Source organism: Antennarius striatus, chromosome 7 (assembly GCF_040054535.1).
Source record: "Antennarius striatus isolate MH-2024 chromosome 7, ASM4005453v1, whole genome shotgun sequence".
In the NCBI taxonomy this organism is placed as follows: Eukaryota; Metazoa; Chordata; class Actinopteri; order Lophiiformes; family Antennariidae; genus Antennarius; species Antennarius striatus.
The window spans coordinates 16,766,494-16,784,173 of record NC_090782.1 but is presented as its reverse complement, the minus strand read 5'-3'; the positions used below and the strand labels follow the sequence as shown (position 1 = coordinate 16,784,173).

The following is a 17,680-nucleotide window of genomic DNA, read 5'->3' as shown; positions in this document are numbered from 1 at the left end:
TTTGTGTGTTTGGGGTCTTGTGATATCAGCTCATGGCTGCTTTAATGCAGTATAAAATGTCCAAAATAATAAATCATCCTGTGGCTAATGCACAAAATACTCAAAAGGATGACACCTTTTATATGACAAATGGAACCAGGGTTGTATAGTAAATAATAATGTTAATAATATGTTAACAAGGTCATTGTGATCATTTTACACATTCTGCTGGGGACATCAAGTTCAGATGAACATAAACTGTCATAAACTTAGTCTGGTTTAAATAGTTCCAGTGTGTATATTTTAATGCTTTGTGGATCATCAGCAGGCTTAAGGCATTGCTCTGTCTTCAAACATGGACACCACACAATCCACAGTTAGTAATAAATACAGTACAGGTCAACAGGAAGCAATTATTTGTCCAGACAAACCAGACTCATGTCTCACAATCCAACAGTAGAGGGACACACTCCAAGCACAGATCTCTCTCTCTCTCACACACACACACACACACACACACACACACACACACACACACAAAAACATTTGCATTGAACAGTACTTGAACCATCCAATTTGAATTGAACGTGTTTACAAACTCTTGCAGATTAGAATTCTGTTGAAACTTGAAACGCCTCCATATTTTCAGTACTGCTCCATTGGTTTCATCTATAAAGGCATTAACAACAAATTAACAGTTAACATTGTACGTATCTGACCATATCTGCTCATACAACAGGATATTGGTAGATAGGCACATAGGTCCATGTGTAAAAGGTGGGAAACCAGATAGGCAGACTGATTTCAGGCCTGTGAAAGGATTCTATTCAACGTCTGTGTGTAAAACACTTGTGGTCCCTGATGTGTCTCAGTTGTACATTTTATGGTTTTCATTAATGGTAAATACAAGCTACTAGTGTCACAGATTCAGTACATTCAGAGTCACTGGCGTCTTTATGTCCACATATTTCTGTTTTAAAAAAAATTAAGCATCACTCAAGCATGAGAGAATTCAAGGCATCTATGTTTGTCTTGTGATGTTTTTCAAGCAGGTTGTTACATCTCTCCATCCCTGCTCTGCTCACACGGTGTTTGAAATGGAAAGACTTGGAGAAGGAGGACTGCCAAAGGAGATCCACTCAGTGCATGTTGCCCAGCTGACCGTAGACGTGCTCTAGGATCTGAGAGTAGGCCTGGTCTTTGGGAGCATGGCAACTCAAAGAGCCCTGAGGAACAGGACAGACAGTCATACCGATGACATCACCTGCTGGAGGCTATGCCACCATCGATTTGCCTTATCAATCCTACCTTGATCTTGTCCATCATGGTGGTATCAGGACACCAGTACTGGGTGAACTGGATAAGGTCAGGAGCTGCCCTGTAGTAGTCGACCAGCAGCATCTGTGGAGGACAAATACCAGACCCTTTCAGAATGATATACGGTATTTATAGCAAATACTACTTGTTTTTCTGGATAGGATTGAGGTGGTACCATCTCATTAAGAACATCACTGGTGAGAAAGTTGTCCTGTACGTAGGTGACCTCTACGGCCACTGGGATGCCGTAATCATTAGGCCGCTGCTACAGAAGAGCAGATGGTGTAAAGGTTTTTTAGGAAACACTAGCAGTGAAACAAGGAGGTGGATCAGTATGACTAGTTATATCTGTGTGCTCACTTCAGGTGGTGGTACGACCCAGAATGGAGTTATTGTGGAAGCCACACCTTGGTTGCCATGGTAATAAGGACCTGGGGGGAAAAAAACCAGTCGAAACTGAGGACATGACGCTTTCAGTTGCCACTTATTTAGATTGTCATCAGATTAACGTCCCATTAAGACATTGTTCTTTTTTCTTTTAAAAAAAAACTTTTTCTTTAACTCTCTTGTTCTTTGAAAGAAAATATTTTATCTCCATCTCAGGACATAATTTCAAAAGACTCTGAATATATATAATATAAATATTCATTGTATTAATATATCAATATATCACAATCAGGTTTCAATAATCATCATGCTGGAATTTTCTAGATTTTCTTTCGCAGTTTTGTCAAGCAATAGTTTTTTCATTCCACCGTACGGGAATAATAACTAATGTGTGTGTTTTCATAGCCTACTAAGCCTACTATGAAACAGGTCTTCAGAGAGAATTCCCCTATGAATAAATCAGTGTAGTACTGGTGAGAAAGAAAAGTGGCAGAATTTACCACAGATGATGCCCAGACATGGCTGGAAGCCGTTGTTTGAACCCTGCAGCCTGAGCTGATGGTCCATCTGGGAGTCGATGTCCTGCAGCGACGGAAGAGCCGGACCTCGGGGGTGACTGTGGTACCAGCCCACCAGCGACAGACCACGCATGAAAAGGTTCTGACAGATCTGGAGCAGAGTCAGGATTAGAACGAGGCTCAGCTTTAATGTCATTCATTCCCACAGAGATTATAGAGGAGGCTCGGCACTAGCTGGCCAGACCATTCTAAATGTAAGGGAACAAAACTGGCTGAATTGGAAAAAACGTTATTTTGCAGTTTTCTGATTTTTTTTTTGCATTTCCTGTTCTGCTAATTGCTTTATGTCTGTTTTCAGATGACTGACAGACTTCTCATTGAGCACACAGATGAGTCTTTTGCCAGCAGATGTTCAGAGCTGATGTTAACATATTTTTGTATATTTTAGGGTTTTAATACCAAGTTTAATCATTTTTATGCATGCAAAGCTGCTTCAGTAAATTGTTTTAAAGATTATGAGAGATTATGAAAGCCAACTACACACAATCACTACTGAAAATTAATATAGAAGGCCATAAGGATGTTAAGCTCGATATCCTGTTTTAGGAATATTGACAGAAATGTCACTTACACTCACAAAAGTCAGTCTTAACTTCACAGTCAGAGAAATTCAAAACTGATTTTGTGTCTTTGGACAGACAGATTCGATCTGTGTGGCAGGAAAGAAATTTGTGATTCTTTAAAATGTGTCTGATTCATCTTCATGTTTTCTGGAGGCACGGATCAGAACGCTGATTCACTTTCATCACGTTACCTCCTCCTCCACAGCAGAAGCAGAGTCTCGGTCTGCCAGCCGGGTCCGACAGGGGAAAGCCCTCAGGACGGTCAGTACTGTAAGACCACAGACAGGGATGAGCTTCGGTCTTATCCTCTGCTCTACTCCTATTTGACCGAGGGGGTCAAGTCACACTCACGTTGTGTGTTGGTGTCCCACCGTCCTCCGAGGTATCCCACCACCTCACTGGTGGTCAGGTGGCAGTGGAAGTCCTGAGGCAGACAAAAAACAGGTGATTAATAGCTTTGCTGACTGGTTATATTGAATTAGCCTGTCTGTTACTCACCATTAGCAGTAGTACATTACTGGACACGGCTACATTGAAAGGCTGGAATCTGTTGATGGCTGAGAAAGCGGAGAGCTCCACCAGTGTGTGCGGATCTCTGAGGATACAATGGTGTTTATCAGTCTAATTCTCTTTATTGATCACATAAAATGATATTGATCTTAACAAAGGTCAGTACCTAGTAGCATCCCGAGGGCCCAAGGTGCAATATCTGACAGGAATTCTCTCTCTGTCGGTTCTCTTGGAAAGTATTGCATCTGTAAGAGTTGAGAACAATTGTTGTCCAGTCCACTGCAACTTACATAATTCAATTTCAAGTAAAATAGAATTATACCATTTATTCCAGGTTTGTTGTTTTTAATCTTCTCATCTGCCAGCACAGCCGTCTTTCCTTCTTCTTCATCCTCATCATCATCGTCCTCACTCACCAGGCTCTGGCATTACAAAAAAAATGAAATAATAATAATAACAATAATAATAATAAAGCCAATGAAAACAGCCTGAACAAACACCCTCTAGCGTTTATCCCAGCCGAGATCTTAAAAAATTCAGAGGGGCCAGTGAGATCATCGCCGCCCCAATGCATCTTTGCATTTGCCTGGCAGGATCTTTGCTCTTTAGCGAGAATATTTCCAAGAATTCATGTTTCCAAAATGCTTTTCCATCTGTATTGCTGAGCAACAACTTCTTTTTTCTTTTTTTCCATTTTCAGATAAGCTTCAAACAAGCTGCATGTGATTGGAAAGACTTTTTTTTTTAGATAACTAATAGTAAACAGATAATAAACACCCAATACAGCCGCTTTTCCACCTTGCAGGTCACTTGTTATGCTGACGCCTATCTCAAATGACTATGGGCTAGAGGCGGGGTACACCCCGAATGCGTTGCCAGCGCATCGTGGTAGACTGAATTACAGGTTTTCATGAATGATGATCAAATAGATTTAAAATTAAAAATGTGTACTGAGCTGAGGATTCACAGCAAAGGGTCACATTTCATTTCTAATAATATACAACCTTTGTATTCAGGTTCTGCACTTGGATCCCTCCATTATTTCAACAGATGTTCAGTATTTCCTGTTGCTTTAACCATATTTTCCATCGTCCTCTTACCATGTCTGCGCTGGGTTGGTATTTGTGCAGCCAGGTGGTTTTATACTGCACCAACTTCTGGCCCCGGTAGCGTACCGATGCCCAACCGCAGCCAGACTTCTTGGCTGGATTGACCAGACGCTTGCAGTGGGTCGCCCAGGCACTTGGAGAGTTGAATATCTGGCCCGTCTCCACCCATCTTATTTTTCCGTCAGTCAAGAGGTCTCCTACAAAGTTCTTACCCTGTGAAGGCAGAGAGGAGACACTAGTAGACACTTTATGGATCACACCCGTACTGCACCCAGCTGTGATGTGTGTTATTACCAGGTAGTGGATGGCGAGCACGCCGTCCCCCGGCTCCACCAGGCCGTCCTTGAGCAGCACCCTCAAGGTGATGCCCCTCCGGGTCAGGAGGGAGCCCCGACCGGAGCTGGACCGCAGATCTGCCTCCTCCCCTCCACTCAGCTCCTCCTCATCCTCCTCTCCTCCATCCTCCACCACCTGTGGAGAGCTGGGTGGCTCCGAACCTGAGGACGCAAATGCACAATCCATAGACCTAGTGTGTTGTTATTGGAAATTTAAGGGTCATAATTTTGGTGTTCCAATAATACTGCTATGTAGAGTCTATACCAGCCTGGCTACAATTTAAACATCTGCACCAGATAAAAACAAAAGCAATGCAAACAAGTCATAATTTCAATAACTGACTTTACAGTAAGAGTCTCACAGTAATGGAAGCCAGGTTCATTCATACTTGCAGGATGCTAAAACGATAGCAGCCCAGTCCAGATGAGAGGAATCTCAAGGGGCCAAATAAGCCAAAGATAATCTAAATTGGTATTTCGTTAATTGCTGCTCAGATATGAGCTGGTCCTTTGTTTCCACCTCCCATCAGAGCTCGACTCCCTCCGCCAGAAGAGGCCTGTGTCCCCCCCCCCCCTCCCTCCCAGCACCTCTCTTGTTAATTTCCCTCTGAATCACAATTAAAGCCCACTTCCATTATTCTCACCCATATCTCTGAACGCGTCGGCGACGGCGCGCTGAAGTCCGACTCGGTCGAAACCCGCTTCGATTGCGGGTCAGATGTGAGGGTTCGAGTTCCGGGCGAGATCTCAGACTTCGGCCTACACCTCGACACTAGCTCCGGCTATTATTCAAAAACATAAAATGAAGGCGTCTGTGGCTCTGCAGTAGTTTCCTTGTTGTGTTGCTTTAATGTCAGCTCCCCTCCCCTTTCCTTCTCCCTCTCCCCGTCCTTGTCACTCTCCCTGTGTTCTTCTGACGCGCCATGCCGGTCCGTCTGCCATTTGTCACACCAACATGAGTCTAAAGAAAACAACAACACGATTGATCAGATTGTGACATGATCGATCAGGAGTGCAGGAGATGTGTTATGGGTTAGGCTTAATCTGCACAATGTGGCGAGAGGATCTTCCGTTTCCTCGCTGTCGCCCCGTGTCGTCCGATCCGACCGCTATTTGGCAACGACGGCGGGTTAAAGTCCGTCTGTCAGAGGACAGGCGGTTTGGACGCGGGGGACACTCCACCAGTGGTACCAGGGACTCTTATGGTGTCATAAATCCGCATTAACCAGACCTTACTTTGTTCTACTTTGGATTTGTGCACCACGTCGAGATGTTCCTTATCTCCGGAGAGAAGCTTATTTCCTGGGAAGCAGCCTGCGGAGGGCAGCAAACATCCCGTGTGTGGGGAATGAGTTCCTCCCGTCCCCACGTGGGGGTGTCACAGGTCTGCGTCCACACCGTGGGGACCAGGTTGATCTTCTATAATAATACGAATATTTAATCTATATATCAGAGGAACTTGAATGTAAAAATTTCCTCGTGATTTCATTTATTTCATTTATTTGATAAAAGTTTATGCTTTTAGTCTTTGTATAGGCTGCAAACAATAGGTAATAGTGTTTGTGATGGGGATCAAGCCCACCCATTACTCCCACCCACCCACAACCCCTGCTGCTGAAATTAAAACCCTGTGTTGGTGAAAGTGAATGTTAATCAGAAAGGGAATTTTAATTTATAGTCAATGTTTTTGAAGAACAATGTCATTAGATTTATAAATAAACCACACACACACACACACACACACACATATATATATACACACACACATATATACACTCTATATATGTACATACATATTACATATTATATGTACATATATATATATTCATATGCATATATATGTACATATTAGTGCTATCAGGCGATTAAAAAATTACAGGATTTGTAATTAATTAATTTAATTAATCACATTTTAATCTCATACCTGCTAAAGGCCCCCAAATACAGAATTTAAATTCTAGGGCATTACAAAATTGTAGTGCATGACTAATCAATAGAATACACCAAGAAGAGAAGATTTGAAATCCACATTTTTATTGGTTAAGTGTGCTTTATAAATGAAATTCAAATGAAAACAGGTCAAGCACATCAACAAACCAATTAGGCCAGGTGCATTTCTCAAAAAAGCAATGCAAATATAGTTGAATGAAATAAATAAAATTCAGAAATAAAATACGGCTAAGTCTCAAATAGGCACATAAGCAGACTCTCAATCAAAATGAATGCTAAAGCTGACTCAATACAGCAATTCAAAATTGATAGTATCACATTATTTACGTTATTTGTGTTAGCTATGTTAGTTACGTTATTCACGTTATTTATGTTAGTTACATTATTTATGTTAGTTACGTTCGTTACATTAGCTACGTTAGTTACGTTAGGTACGTTATTTACGTAATTTACGTTAGTTACGTTATTTAAGTTATTTAAGTTATTTACGTGATTTACGGTAGTTATGTTAGTTATGTTAGTTACGTTATTTACATTAGTTACGTTAGTTACGTTATTTAAGTTATTTAAGTTATTTACGTGATTTACGGTAGTTATGTTAGTTATGTTAGTTACGTTATTTACATTAGTTACGTTAGTTACGTTATTAACCTCAGCTACATTACTTACGTTAGTTACGTTACTTACATTAGTTACGTTAGTTACGTTATTAACCTCAGCTACATTACTTACGTTAGTTACGTTACTTACATTCGTTACATTAGCTACGTTATTTACGTTATTTATATTCTTTACGTTAGTTACGTAATTTACGTTATTTGCGTTAGCTACGTTATGTACGTTAGTTACGTTAGTTACATTATTTACGTTAGCTACTTGATTTACGTAATTCATGTTAGCTACGTGATTTACGTTATTTACGTTAGCTACATTATTTAAGTTAGTCACGTAATGTAGGTTAGCTATGTTAGTTACTTTATTTACGATATCTACGTTATTTACATTGAATACACCAAGAATAGAAGATTTGAAAATTTATGTTAGTTACGTTAGTTACGTTAGTTACGTTAGTTACGTTATTTATGTTAGCTACATTATTTATGTTATTTATGTTATTTATTTTAGTTACATTATTCACGTAATGTAGGTTAGCTACATTATTTACGTTAGTTACGTTACTTACATTAGTTACATGAGCTACATTAGGTCATTATTTACGTTATTTATGTTAGTTACGTAATTAACGTTATTTGCGTTAGCTACGTTATGTACGTTAGTTACGTTATTAACGTTAGCTACGTTATTTACGTTAGCTAAGTTATTTACGATAGGTACGTTATTTACGTCAGGTACGTTATTTACGTTAGCTACCTTATATACGTTATTTACGTTATTTATGTTATTTAAATTAATTTTGTTATTTACTTTAGTTACGGGGCACCACGGTGGCGCAGTGGTTAGCGCTGCCGCCTCACAACACGGCGGACCCGGGTTCGAGTCCCGCTCTGTGCGGAGTTTGCATGCTCTCCCCGTGTCTGCGTGGGTTTTCTCCGGGTTCTCCGGCTTCCTCCCACCTCCAAAAGCATGCGCTTCAGGTTGATTGGCCGGTCCCAAATTGACCGTAGGAGTAAGTGTGTGTGTGAATGATTGTTTGTTTCTATGTGGCTCCGTGGTGCACTGGCGTCGTGCCCGGAGGGCCCGCCTCACGCCCTGAGACTGCCGGGATAGGCGCCGGCTTCCCCGCGACCTGCATTTGCGGACTAAGCGGGTTAGAAGATGAATGAATGAAAATTTAGTTACGTTATTTACGTTATTTGCATTAGCTACGTTAGCTACGTTAGTTACGTTATATACGTTATTTACGTTAGCTACGTTATTTACGTTGTTTAAGTAATTTACATAGGCTAAGTTATTTACGTAATTTACATTAGTTACACTATGTAGGTTAGTTAAATTATTAACGTTAGCTACATTATTTACGTTAGCTACGTAAATTCGTTAGCTACGTTATTTACGTAATTTACCTTATCTACGTTATTTGCGCCATCACATTAGCTACGTTATTTAGGTTAGTTACGTTATTAACGTTAGCTACGTTATTTAGGTTAGTTACGTTATTAACCTTAGCTACATTATTTACGTTAGTTACGTTACTTACGTTAGTTACATTACCCGCGACCTGCGTTTGCGGATTAAGCGGTTTAGAAGATGAATGAATGAATGAACATTAGTTACATTATTTAGGGTTAGTTAAGTTATTAACGTTAGCTAAATTATTTACGTTAGCTACGTTATTTACGTAAGTTACGTTATTTACATTATTAACGTTAGTTACGTTAGCTACGTTATTTACATTAACTACGTTATTTACGTTAGTTAGCTCAAATACGTACATAAGCAGACTCTCAATCTAAGTGAATACTAAAGCTGACTCAATACAGCAATTCAAAACGAATAGTATAATAGTATATCATTTACATTAGTTACGTCAGCTACGTTAGTTGTGTTAATTATGTTACCTACATAATTTACGTTAGTTACATTATTTACGTTATTTACTTTAGTTATGTCATTTATGTAAGTTACATTATTTACATAAGTTACATTATATATGTTAGCTACGTAATTTATGTGAGCTACGTTAGTTACGTTAGTTACGTTAGCTACGTTATTTACGTTAGTTAGGTTATTTATGTTATCTACATTATTTACGTAGAATACACAAGAAGAGAAGATTTGAAAATTTACGTTAGTTACATTGGTAACGTTAGTTACGTTAGCTACATTAGCTATGTTAGCTACGTTAGTTACGTTAGTAACGTTATTTACGTTAGCTACGTTTTTTTTGTTAGATACGTTAATTACCTTAGCTACATTATGTAAATTAGTTATGGTAGTTACGGTAGTTATGGTAGTTACATAAATTGCGTAACTTTTACGTAAGTTACGCAATTTACTTAAAATGAGCTACGCGTTTTACGTAAGTTACTTAATTTACGTAAAATTAACTACGCAATTTGCACAAGTTACGAAAATTACGTAAAAAGAGCTACGCAATTTGCGTAAATTACGTAATTTACGTAAGCAACGTCATTTACGTAAGCTATGTTACTACAGTAGTTATGTAAAGCTAAGTTGTTTACGTTAGCTACGTTATGTAGGGGAGGTACGTTAGTTACGTAAGCTACGTTATTTACTTTAGGTACGTTATTTATGTTAGCTATGTTATTTACGTTAGTTACATTATTTACATTAGCTACGTTATTGACGTTAGTTACGTTTTTTACAGTATTTACGTTAGTTATGTTATTTATGTTAGCTACGTTTTATACCTTAGCTACGTTAGTTACATTATTTACATTAGCTACATTATTTAGATTTGTTACGTTAGTTACCTCAGTTACGTTAGCTACGTTATTTACGTTAGTTACATTATTTATGTAATTTACGTTATTTATGTTATTTACATTAGTTACGTAAAGCTAAGTTGTTTACGTTAGCTACGTTATTTATGTTAGTTACATTAGTTACTTTAGCAATGTAATTTAGGTTAGGTACGTTAGTTACATAAGCTACGTTACTTAAGCTACGTTATTTACGTTAGCCATGTTATTTACGTCAGCTACATTATTTACGTTAGTTACGTTATTTACATTAGCTACGTTATTTACGTTAATTACGCTAGCTACGTTAGTTACGTTATTCACGTTAGTTATATTATTTATGTAATTTACGTTATTTATGTTATTTACGTTAGTTACGTTTAAAAAAAAATTTTTTTGATAAAATGTTATGCTACAATATTTTTTGATTCCTTCCTGAATCACAGTTTGAGCCACAGCTTGATCTTATTTGTCGATCTGTAGCATGACTATTTCCATGAGGCTAGAGAAGATTTGAAATCCAGATTTTTATTGGTTAAGTGTGCTTTATAAATGAAATTCAAAAGAAAAAAAGCCAAGCACATCAGCAAACCAATTACGCCAGGTGCATTTCTCAAAAATGCAATACAAATGCAGATGTAAGCAATACAAAAAATGCAATACAAATACAAATTTACATGAGCTACACAATTCACGTAAGCTATGCAATTTGTTTACGTTACGCAATTTACGTACAATGAACTACGCAATTTGCGCAAGTTACACAATTTACGTAAACTGACCTACGCAATTTACGTCACTTACGCAATTTAGGTAAAATGAGTCACGCAATTGACGTAACTTACGCAATTTATGTAAAACGAGTTACATAATTTACGTAACTTACGCAATTTACGTAAAATCAGCTACGCAATTTACGTAAGTTATGCAATTCAGGTAAATGAGTTATGCAATTTACGTAACTTACGCAATTTATGTAAAATGAGTTACGTAATTTGCGTAACTTACGCAAATTGCGTAAAAGAAGCTATGCAATTTACGTAAGTTACGCAATTTACATAAAATGAGCTACGCAATTTACGTAAGTTACGCAAATTACGTAAAATGAGCTACGTAATTTGCGTAAGTTACACAATTTACGTAAAATGAGCTACACAATTTTCGTAAATTACACAATTTACGTAAATTACGTATTTTACGTAAGCAACGTCATTTACATAAGCCATGTTATTTACATTAGTTACGTAAAGCTAAGTTGTTTACGTTAGCTGGTATTTATGTTAGTTACGTTATTTACTTTAGCTACGTTATGTAGGTTAGGTACGTTAGCTACGTAAGCTACGTTATTTACGTTAGCTACGTTATTTTATGTTAGTTGGACATGGATATGTTTGTGCAAGTAGCAGAGGTGATGAAGAAGTGATGGGCAGGTTTGGTATCCAGGAGAGGAACACGGAAGGACAGATGCTAGTTGACTGCAAAAAGGATGGAAATGGCATGCGATTAAGAAAATTAATTAATTACGGAATTTGTAATTAATCCAATCACATTTTAATCTCATACCTGCTAAAGGCCCCCAAATAAAGAAAATGAATTCTAGGACATTTCAAAATGGCAGTGCATGACTAAGAAATAGAATACACCAAGAAGAGAAGATTTGAAATCCACATTTTTATTGGTTAAGTGTGCTTTGTTAAGGGAATTCAAAAGAAAAAAAAGCCAAGCACATCAGCAAACCAATTACGCCAGGTGCATTTCTCAAACTGGCAATACAAGTGCAGATGTAAGCAATAAAGAAAACGCTATACAAATACAAATTAACGTGAGCTACGCAATTCACGTAAGCTATGCAATTTGTGTACATCACGCAATTTACGTAAATTGAGCTACGCAATTTACGTAACTTACGCAATTTATGTAAAACGAGTTACGCAATTTACGTAAAATGAGTTACGCAATTTACGTAAAATGAGCTACGCAATTAACGTTAGTTACGCAATTAACGTAAATTACGCAATGTACGTAAATTACGTAATTTACGTAAACAACATCATTTACGTAAGCTATGTTATTTACATTAGTTACGTAAAGCTAAGTTGTTTACTTTAGCTGTTATTTTTGTTAGTTACGTTAGTTACGTAAACTACGTTATTTACTTTAGCTACGCAATTTACGTAAGTTACGCAATTTATGTAAAATGAGTTACGTAATTTACTTAAGTTATGCAATTTACGTGAAATGAGTTACGCAATTTACATGAATTGGGCTACGCAATTTACGTAAAATGAGCTACGTAATTTGCGTAAGTTACGCAATTTTCTTAAAATGAGCTAAGCAATTTGCCTAAATTACGCAATTTATGTAAATTACGTAATTTACGTAAGCAACGTCATTTACGTAAGCTATGTTATTTACATTAGTTACGTAAAGCTAAGTTATTTGCTTTAACTGTTGTTTTTGTTAGTTACGTTTTTTACTTTAGCTACGTTATGTAAGTTAGGTACGTTAGTTACGTAAGCTACGTTATTTACTTTAGCTACGCAATTTACTTAATTTACGCAATTTATGTAAAATGAGTTACACAATTTACGTAAGTTACGCAATTTACGTACAATGAGTTACACAATTTACGTAAAATGAGCTACGTAATTTACGTAAATGAGCTACGCAATTTACGTAAGTTACGCAATTTACGTAAAATGAGCTACGTAATTTGCCTAAATTACGCAATTTATGTAAATTACGTAATTTACGTAAACAACGTCATTTACGTAAGCTATGTTATTTACATTACTTACGTAAAGCTAAGTTGTTTACTTTAGCTGTTATTTATGTTAGTTACGTTATTTACTTTACCTACGTTATGTAGGTTAGGTACGTTAGTTACGTAAGCTACATTATTCACTTTAGCTACGCAATTTACGCAATTTACGTAAAATGAGTTACGTAGTTTACTTAAGTTATGCAATTTACGTGAAATGAGTTACGCAATTTACATAGATTGAGATACGCAATTTATGTAAATTGAGCTACGCAATTTACGTAACTTATGCAATTTAGGTAAAATGAGTTACGTAAGTTACGCAATTTACGTAAAACGAGTTACGTAATTTACTTAAGTTATGCAATTTACGTAAAATGAGTTAGGTAATTTACGTAACTTACGCAATTTACGTAAAATGAGCTACGCAATTTACGCAAGTTACGCAATTTACGTAAGTTATGCAAATTACCTAAAATGAATTACGCAATTTACGTAAAATGAGCTACGCAAATTGCCTAAATTACACAATTTACATTAATTACTTAATTTACGTAAGCAACCTCATTTACGTAAGCTATGTTAGCTACGTAAAGCTAAGTTGTTTACTTTAGCTGTTATTTTTGTAAGTTACGTTATTTACTTTAGCTACTTTATGTAGGCTAGGTACGTTAGTTAGGTAAGCTACATTATTTACTTTAGCTATGCAATTTACGCAATTTACGCAATTTACGTAATTTACGTAAAAGGAGTTACGCAAATTTACGTAACATATGCAATTTAGATAAAATGAGTTACATAATTTACATAAGTTATGCAATTTACGTAAAATGAGCTACGCAATGTACGTAAGTTACGCAATTTACGTAAAATGAGTTACGCAATTTGCCTCAATTACGAAATTTATGTAAATTACGTAAAGAAGATAACGTAACTCACAAAAATAACAGCTAAAGTAAATACCTTAGCTTTACGTAACTAATGTAAATAACAAAGCTTACGTAAATGACGTTGTTTGCGTAAGTTACGCAATTTACGTAAAATGAGTTATTCAATTTACGTAACTTACGCAATTTAAGTGAAATGGGTTACGGAATTTAAGTAAAATGAGTTACGCAATTTACGTAACTTAAAATGAGCTACGCAATTTACGTAAAATGAGCTACGCAATTTATGTAAGTTACGCAATTTAGGTAGAATGAGTTACGGAATTTACGTAAGTTACGCAATTTACGTAACTTACGCAATTTAAGTGAAATGAGTTACGGAATTTACGTAAGTTACGCAATTTACGTAAAATGAGTTACGCAATTTACGTAAGTTACGCAATTTACGTAAAATGAGCTACGCAATTTACGCAAGTTACGCAACTAACGCAATTTACGTAAAATGAGCTACGCAATTTACGTAAAATGAGCTACACAATTTACGTAAGTTACGCAATTTACGTAAAATGAGTTACGCAATTTGCCTAAATTACGAAATTTATGTAAATTACGTAATTTACGTAAACAACGTCATTTACGTAAGCTATGTTATTTACATTAGTTACGTTAAGCTAACTTGTTTACTTTAGCTGTTATTTTTGTGAGTTACGTTATTTTCTTTAGCTACTTTATGTAGGCTAGGTACGTTAGTTACGTCAGCTACGTTATTTACTTTACCTACGCAATTTACGTAAGTCACGCAATTTAAGTAAAATGAGCTACGGAAATTGCCTAAATTACGCAATTTACGTTAATTACGTAATTTACGTAAGCAACCTCATTTACGTAAGCTTTGTTATTTACATTAGTTACGTACAGCTAACTTGTTTACTTTAGCTGTTATTTTTGTTAGTTACGTTATTTACTTTAGCTACTTTATGTAGGTTAGGTACGTTAGTTACGTAAGCTACGTTATTTACTTTAGCTACGCAATTTACGTAATTTACGCAAGTTACGCAAGTTACGCAAGTTACGCAATTTACGTAAAATGAGCTACGCAATCTACGTAACTTACTTAATTTAAGTAAAATGAGTTACGAAATTTACATAAGTTAAAATGAGCTACGCAATTTACGTAAAATGAGCTACGCAATTTACGTAAGTTATGCAATTTACGTAAAATGAGCTACGCAATTTGCCTAAATTACGCAATTTACGTTAATTACGTCATTTACGTAAGCAACCTCATTTACGTAAGCTATGTTATTTACATTAGTTACGTACAGCTAACTTGTTTACTTTAGCTGTTATTTTTGTTAGTTACGTTATTTACTTTAGCTACTTTATGTAGGCTAGGTACGTTAGTTACGTCAGCTACGTTATTTACTTTAGCTACGCAATTTACGTAAGTTACACAATTTACGTAAAATGAGCTACGCAATTTACGTAAGTTACGCAATTTACGTAAAATGAGTTACGCAATTTACATAACTTACGCAATTTAAGTAAAATGAGTTACGCAATTTACATAAGTTAAAATGAGCTACGCAATTTACGTAAAATGAGCTACGCAATTTACGTAACTTACTTAATTTAAGTAAAATGAGTTACGAAATTTACATAAGTTAAAATGAGCTACGCAATTTACGTAAAATGAGCTACGCAATTTACGTAAGTTATGCAATTTACGTAAAATGAGCTACGCAATTTGCCTAAATTACGCAATTTACGTTAATTACGTCATTTACGTAAGCAACCTCATTTACGTAAGCTATGTTATTTACATTAGTTACGTACAGCTAACTTGTTTACTTTAGCTGTTATTTTTGTTAGTTACGTTATTTACTTTAGCTACTTTATGTAGGCTAGGTACGTTAGTTACGTCAGCTACGTTATTTACTTTAGCTACGCAATTTACGTAAGTTACACAATTTACGTAAAATGAGCTACGCAATTTACGTAAGTTACGCAATTTACGTAAAATGAGTTACGCAATTTACATAACTTACGCAATTTAAGTAAAATGAGTTACGCAATTTACATAAGTTAAAATGAGCTACGCAATTTACGTAAAATGAGCTACGCAATTTACGTAACTTACTTAATTTAAGTAAAATGAGTTACGAAATTTACATAAGTTAAAATGAGCTACGCAATTTACGTAAAATGAGCTACGCAATTTACGTAAGTTATGCAATTTACGTAAAATGAGCTACGCAATTTGCCTAAATTACGCAATTTACGTTAATTACGTCATTTACGTAAGCAACCTCATTTACGTAAGCTATGTTATTTACATTAGTTACGTACAGCTAACTTGTTTACTTTAGCTGTTATTTTTGTTAGTTACGTTATTTACTTTACCTACTTTATGTAGGCTAGGTACGTTAGTTACGTCAGCTACGTTATTTACTTTAGCTACGCAATTTACGTAAGTTACGCAATTTAAGTAAAATGAGCTACGGAAATTGCCTAAATTACGCAATTTACGTTAATTACGTAATTTACGTAAGCAACCTCATTTACGTAAGCTATGTTATTTACATTAGTTACGTACAGCTAACTTGTTTACTTTAGCTGTTATTTTTGTTAGTTACGTTATTTACTTTAGCTACTTTATGTAGGTTAGGTACGTTAGTTACGTAAGCTACGTTATTTACTTTAGCTACGCAATTTACGTAATTTACGCAAGTTACGCAAGTTACGCAAGTTACGCAATTTACGTAAAATGAGCTACGCAATCTACGTAACTTACTTAATTTAAGTAAAATGAGTTACGAAATTTACATAAGTTAAAATGAGCTACGCAATTTACGTAAAATGAGCTACGCAATTTACGTAAGTTATGCAATTTACGTAAAATGAGCTACGCAATTTGCCTAAATTACGCAATTTACGTTAATTACGTCATTTACGTAAGCAACCTCATTTACGTAAGCTATGTTATTTACATTAGTTACGTACAGCTAACTTGTTTACTTTAGCTGTTATTTTTGTTAGTTACGTTATTTACTTTAGCTACTTTATGTAGGCTAGGTACGTTAGTTACGTCAGCTACGTTATTTACTTTAGCTACGCAATTTACGTAAGTTACACAATTTACGTAAAATGAGCTACGCAATTTACGTAAGTTACGCAATTTACGTAAAATGAGTTACGCAATTTACATAACTTACGCAATTTAAGTAAAATGAGTTACGCAATTTACATAAGTTAAAATGAGCTACGCAATTTACGTAAAATGAGCTACGCAATTTACGTAACTTACTTAATTTAAGTAAAATGAGTTACGAAATTTACATAAGTTAAAATGAGCTACGCAATTTACGTAAAATGAGCTACGCAATTTACGTAAGTTATGCAATTTACGTAAAATGAGCTACGCAATTTGCCTAAATTACGCAATTTACGTTAATTACGTCATTTACGTAAGCAACCTCATTTACGTAAGCTATGTTATTTACATTAGTTACGTACAGCTAACTTGTTTACTTTAGCTGTTATTTTTGTTAGTTACGTTATTTACTTTAGCTACTTTATGTAGGCTAGGTACGTTAGTTACGTCAGCTACGTTATTTACTTTAGCTACGCAATTTACGTAAGTTACACAATTTACGTAAAATGAGCTACGCAATTTACGTAAGTTACGCAATTTACGTAAAATGAGTTACGCAATTTACGTAACTTACGCAATTTAAGTAAAATGAGTTACGCAATTCACATAAGTTAAAATGAGCTACGCAATTTACGTAAAATGAGCTACGCAATTTACGTAAGTTACGCAATTTACGTAAAATGAGCTACGCAATTTGCCTAAATTACGCAATTTATGTTAATTACGTCATTTACGTAAGCAACCTCATTTACGTAAGCTATGTTGTT

General features: G+C 35.8%; 1 protein-coding gene across 2 annotated transcripts; it reads right to left on the bottom strand.

The window, feature by feature from the left end:
• Positions 1–17: 17 nt before the first annotated feature.
• Positions 18–6,085, bottom strand: mpnd (MPN domain containing). 2 transcript variants are annotated; one of them, XM_068319117.1, is made up of 13 exons: positions 5,423–6,085; positions 4,738–4,940; positions 4,435–4,656; positions 3,657–3,756; positions 3,501–3,579; positions 3,323–3,419; positions 3,176–3,248; positions 3,016–3,092; positions 2,184–2,352; positions 1,657–1,727; positions 1,472–1,558; positions 1,288–1,380; positions 18–1,205 (listed from the first exon to the last, which is right to left on the bottom strand). In XM_068319117.1, exons 1-13 carry the CDS (start codon positions 5,424–5,426, stop codon positions 1,119–1,121), a joined length of 1,362 nt encoding a protein of 453 aa, XP_068175218.1. In that variant the 5' UTR covers positions 5,427–6,085; the 3' UTR covers positions 18–1,118. The 2 variants fall into 2 exon arrangements, with proteins under 2 accessions (XP_068175218.1, XP_068175217.1); XM_068319116.1 differs by having other exon boundaries at positions 1,472–1,561; positions 5,423–6,082.
• Positions 6,086–17,680: the final 11,595 nt, after the last annotated feature.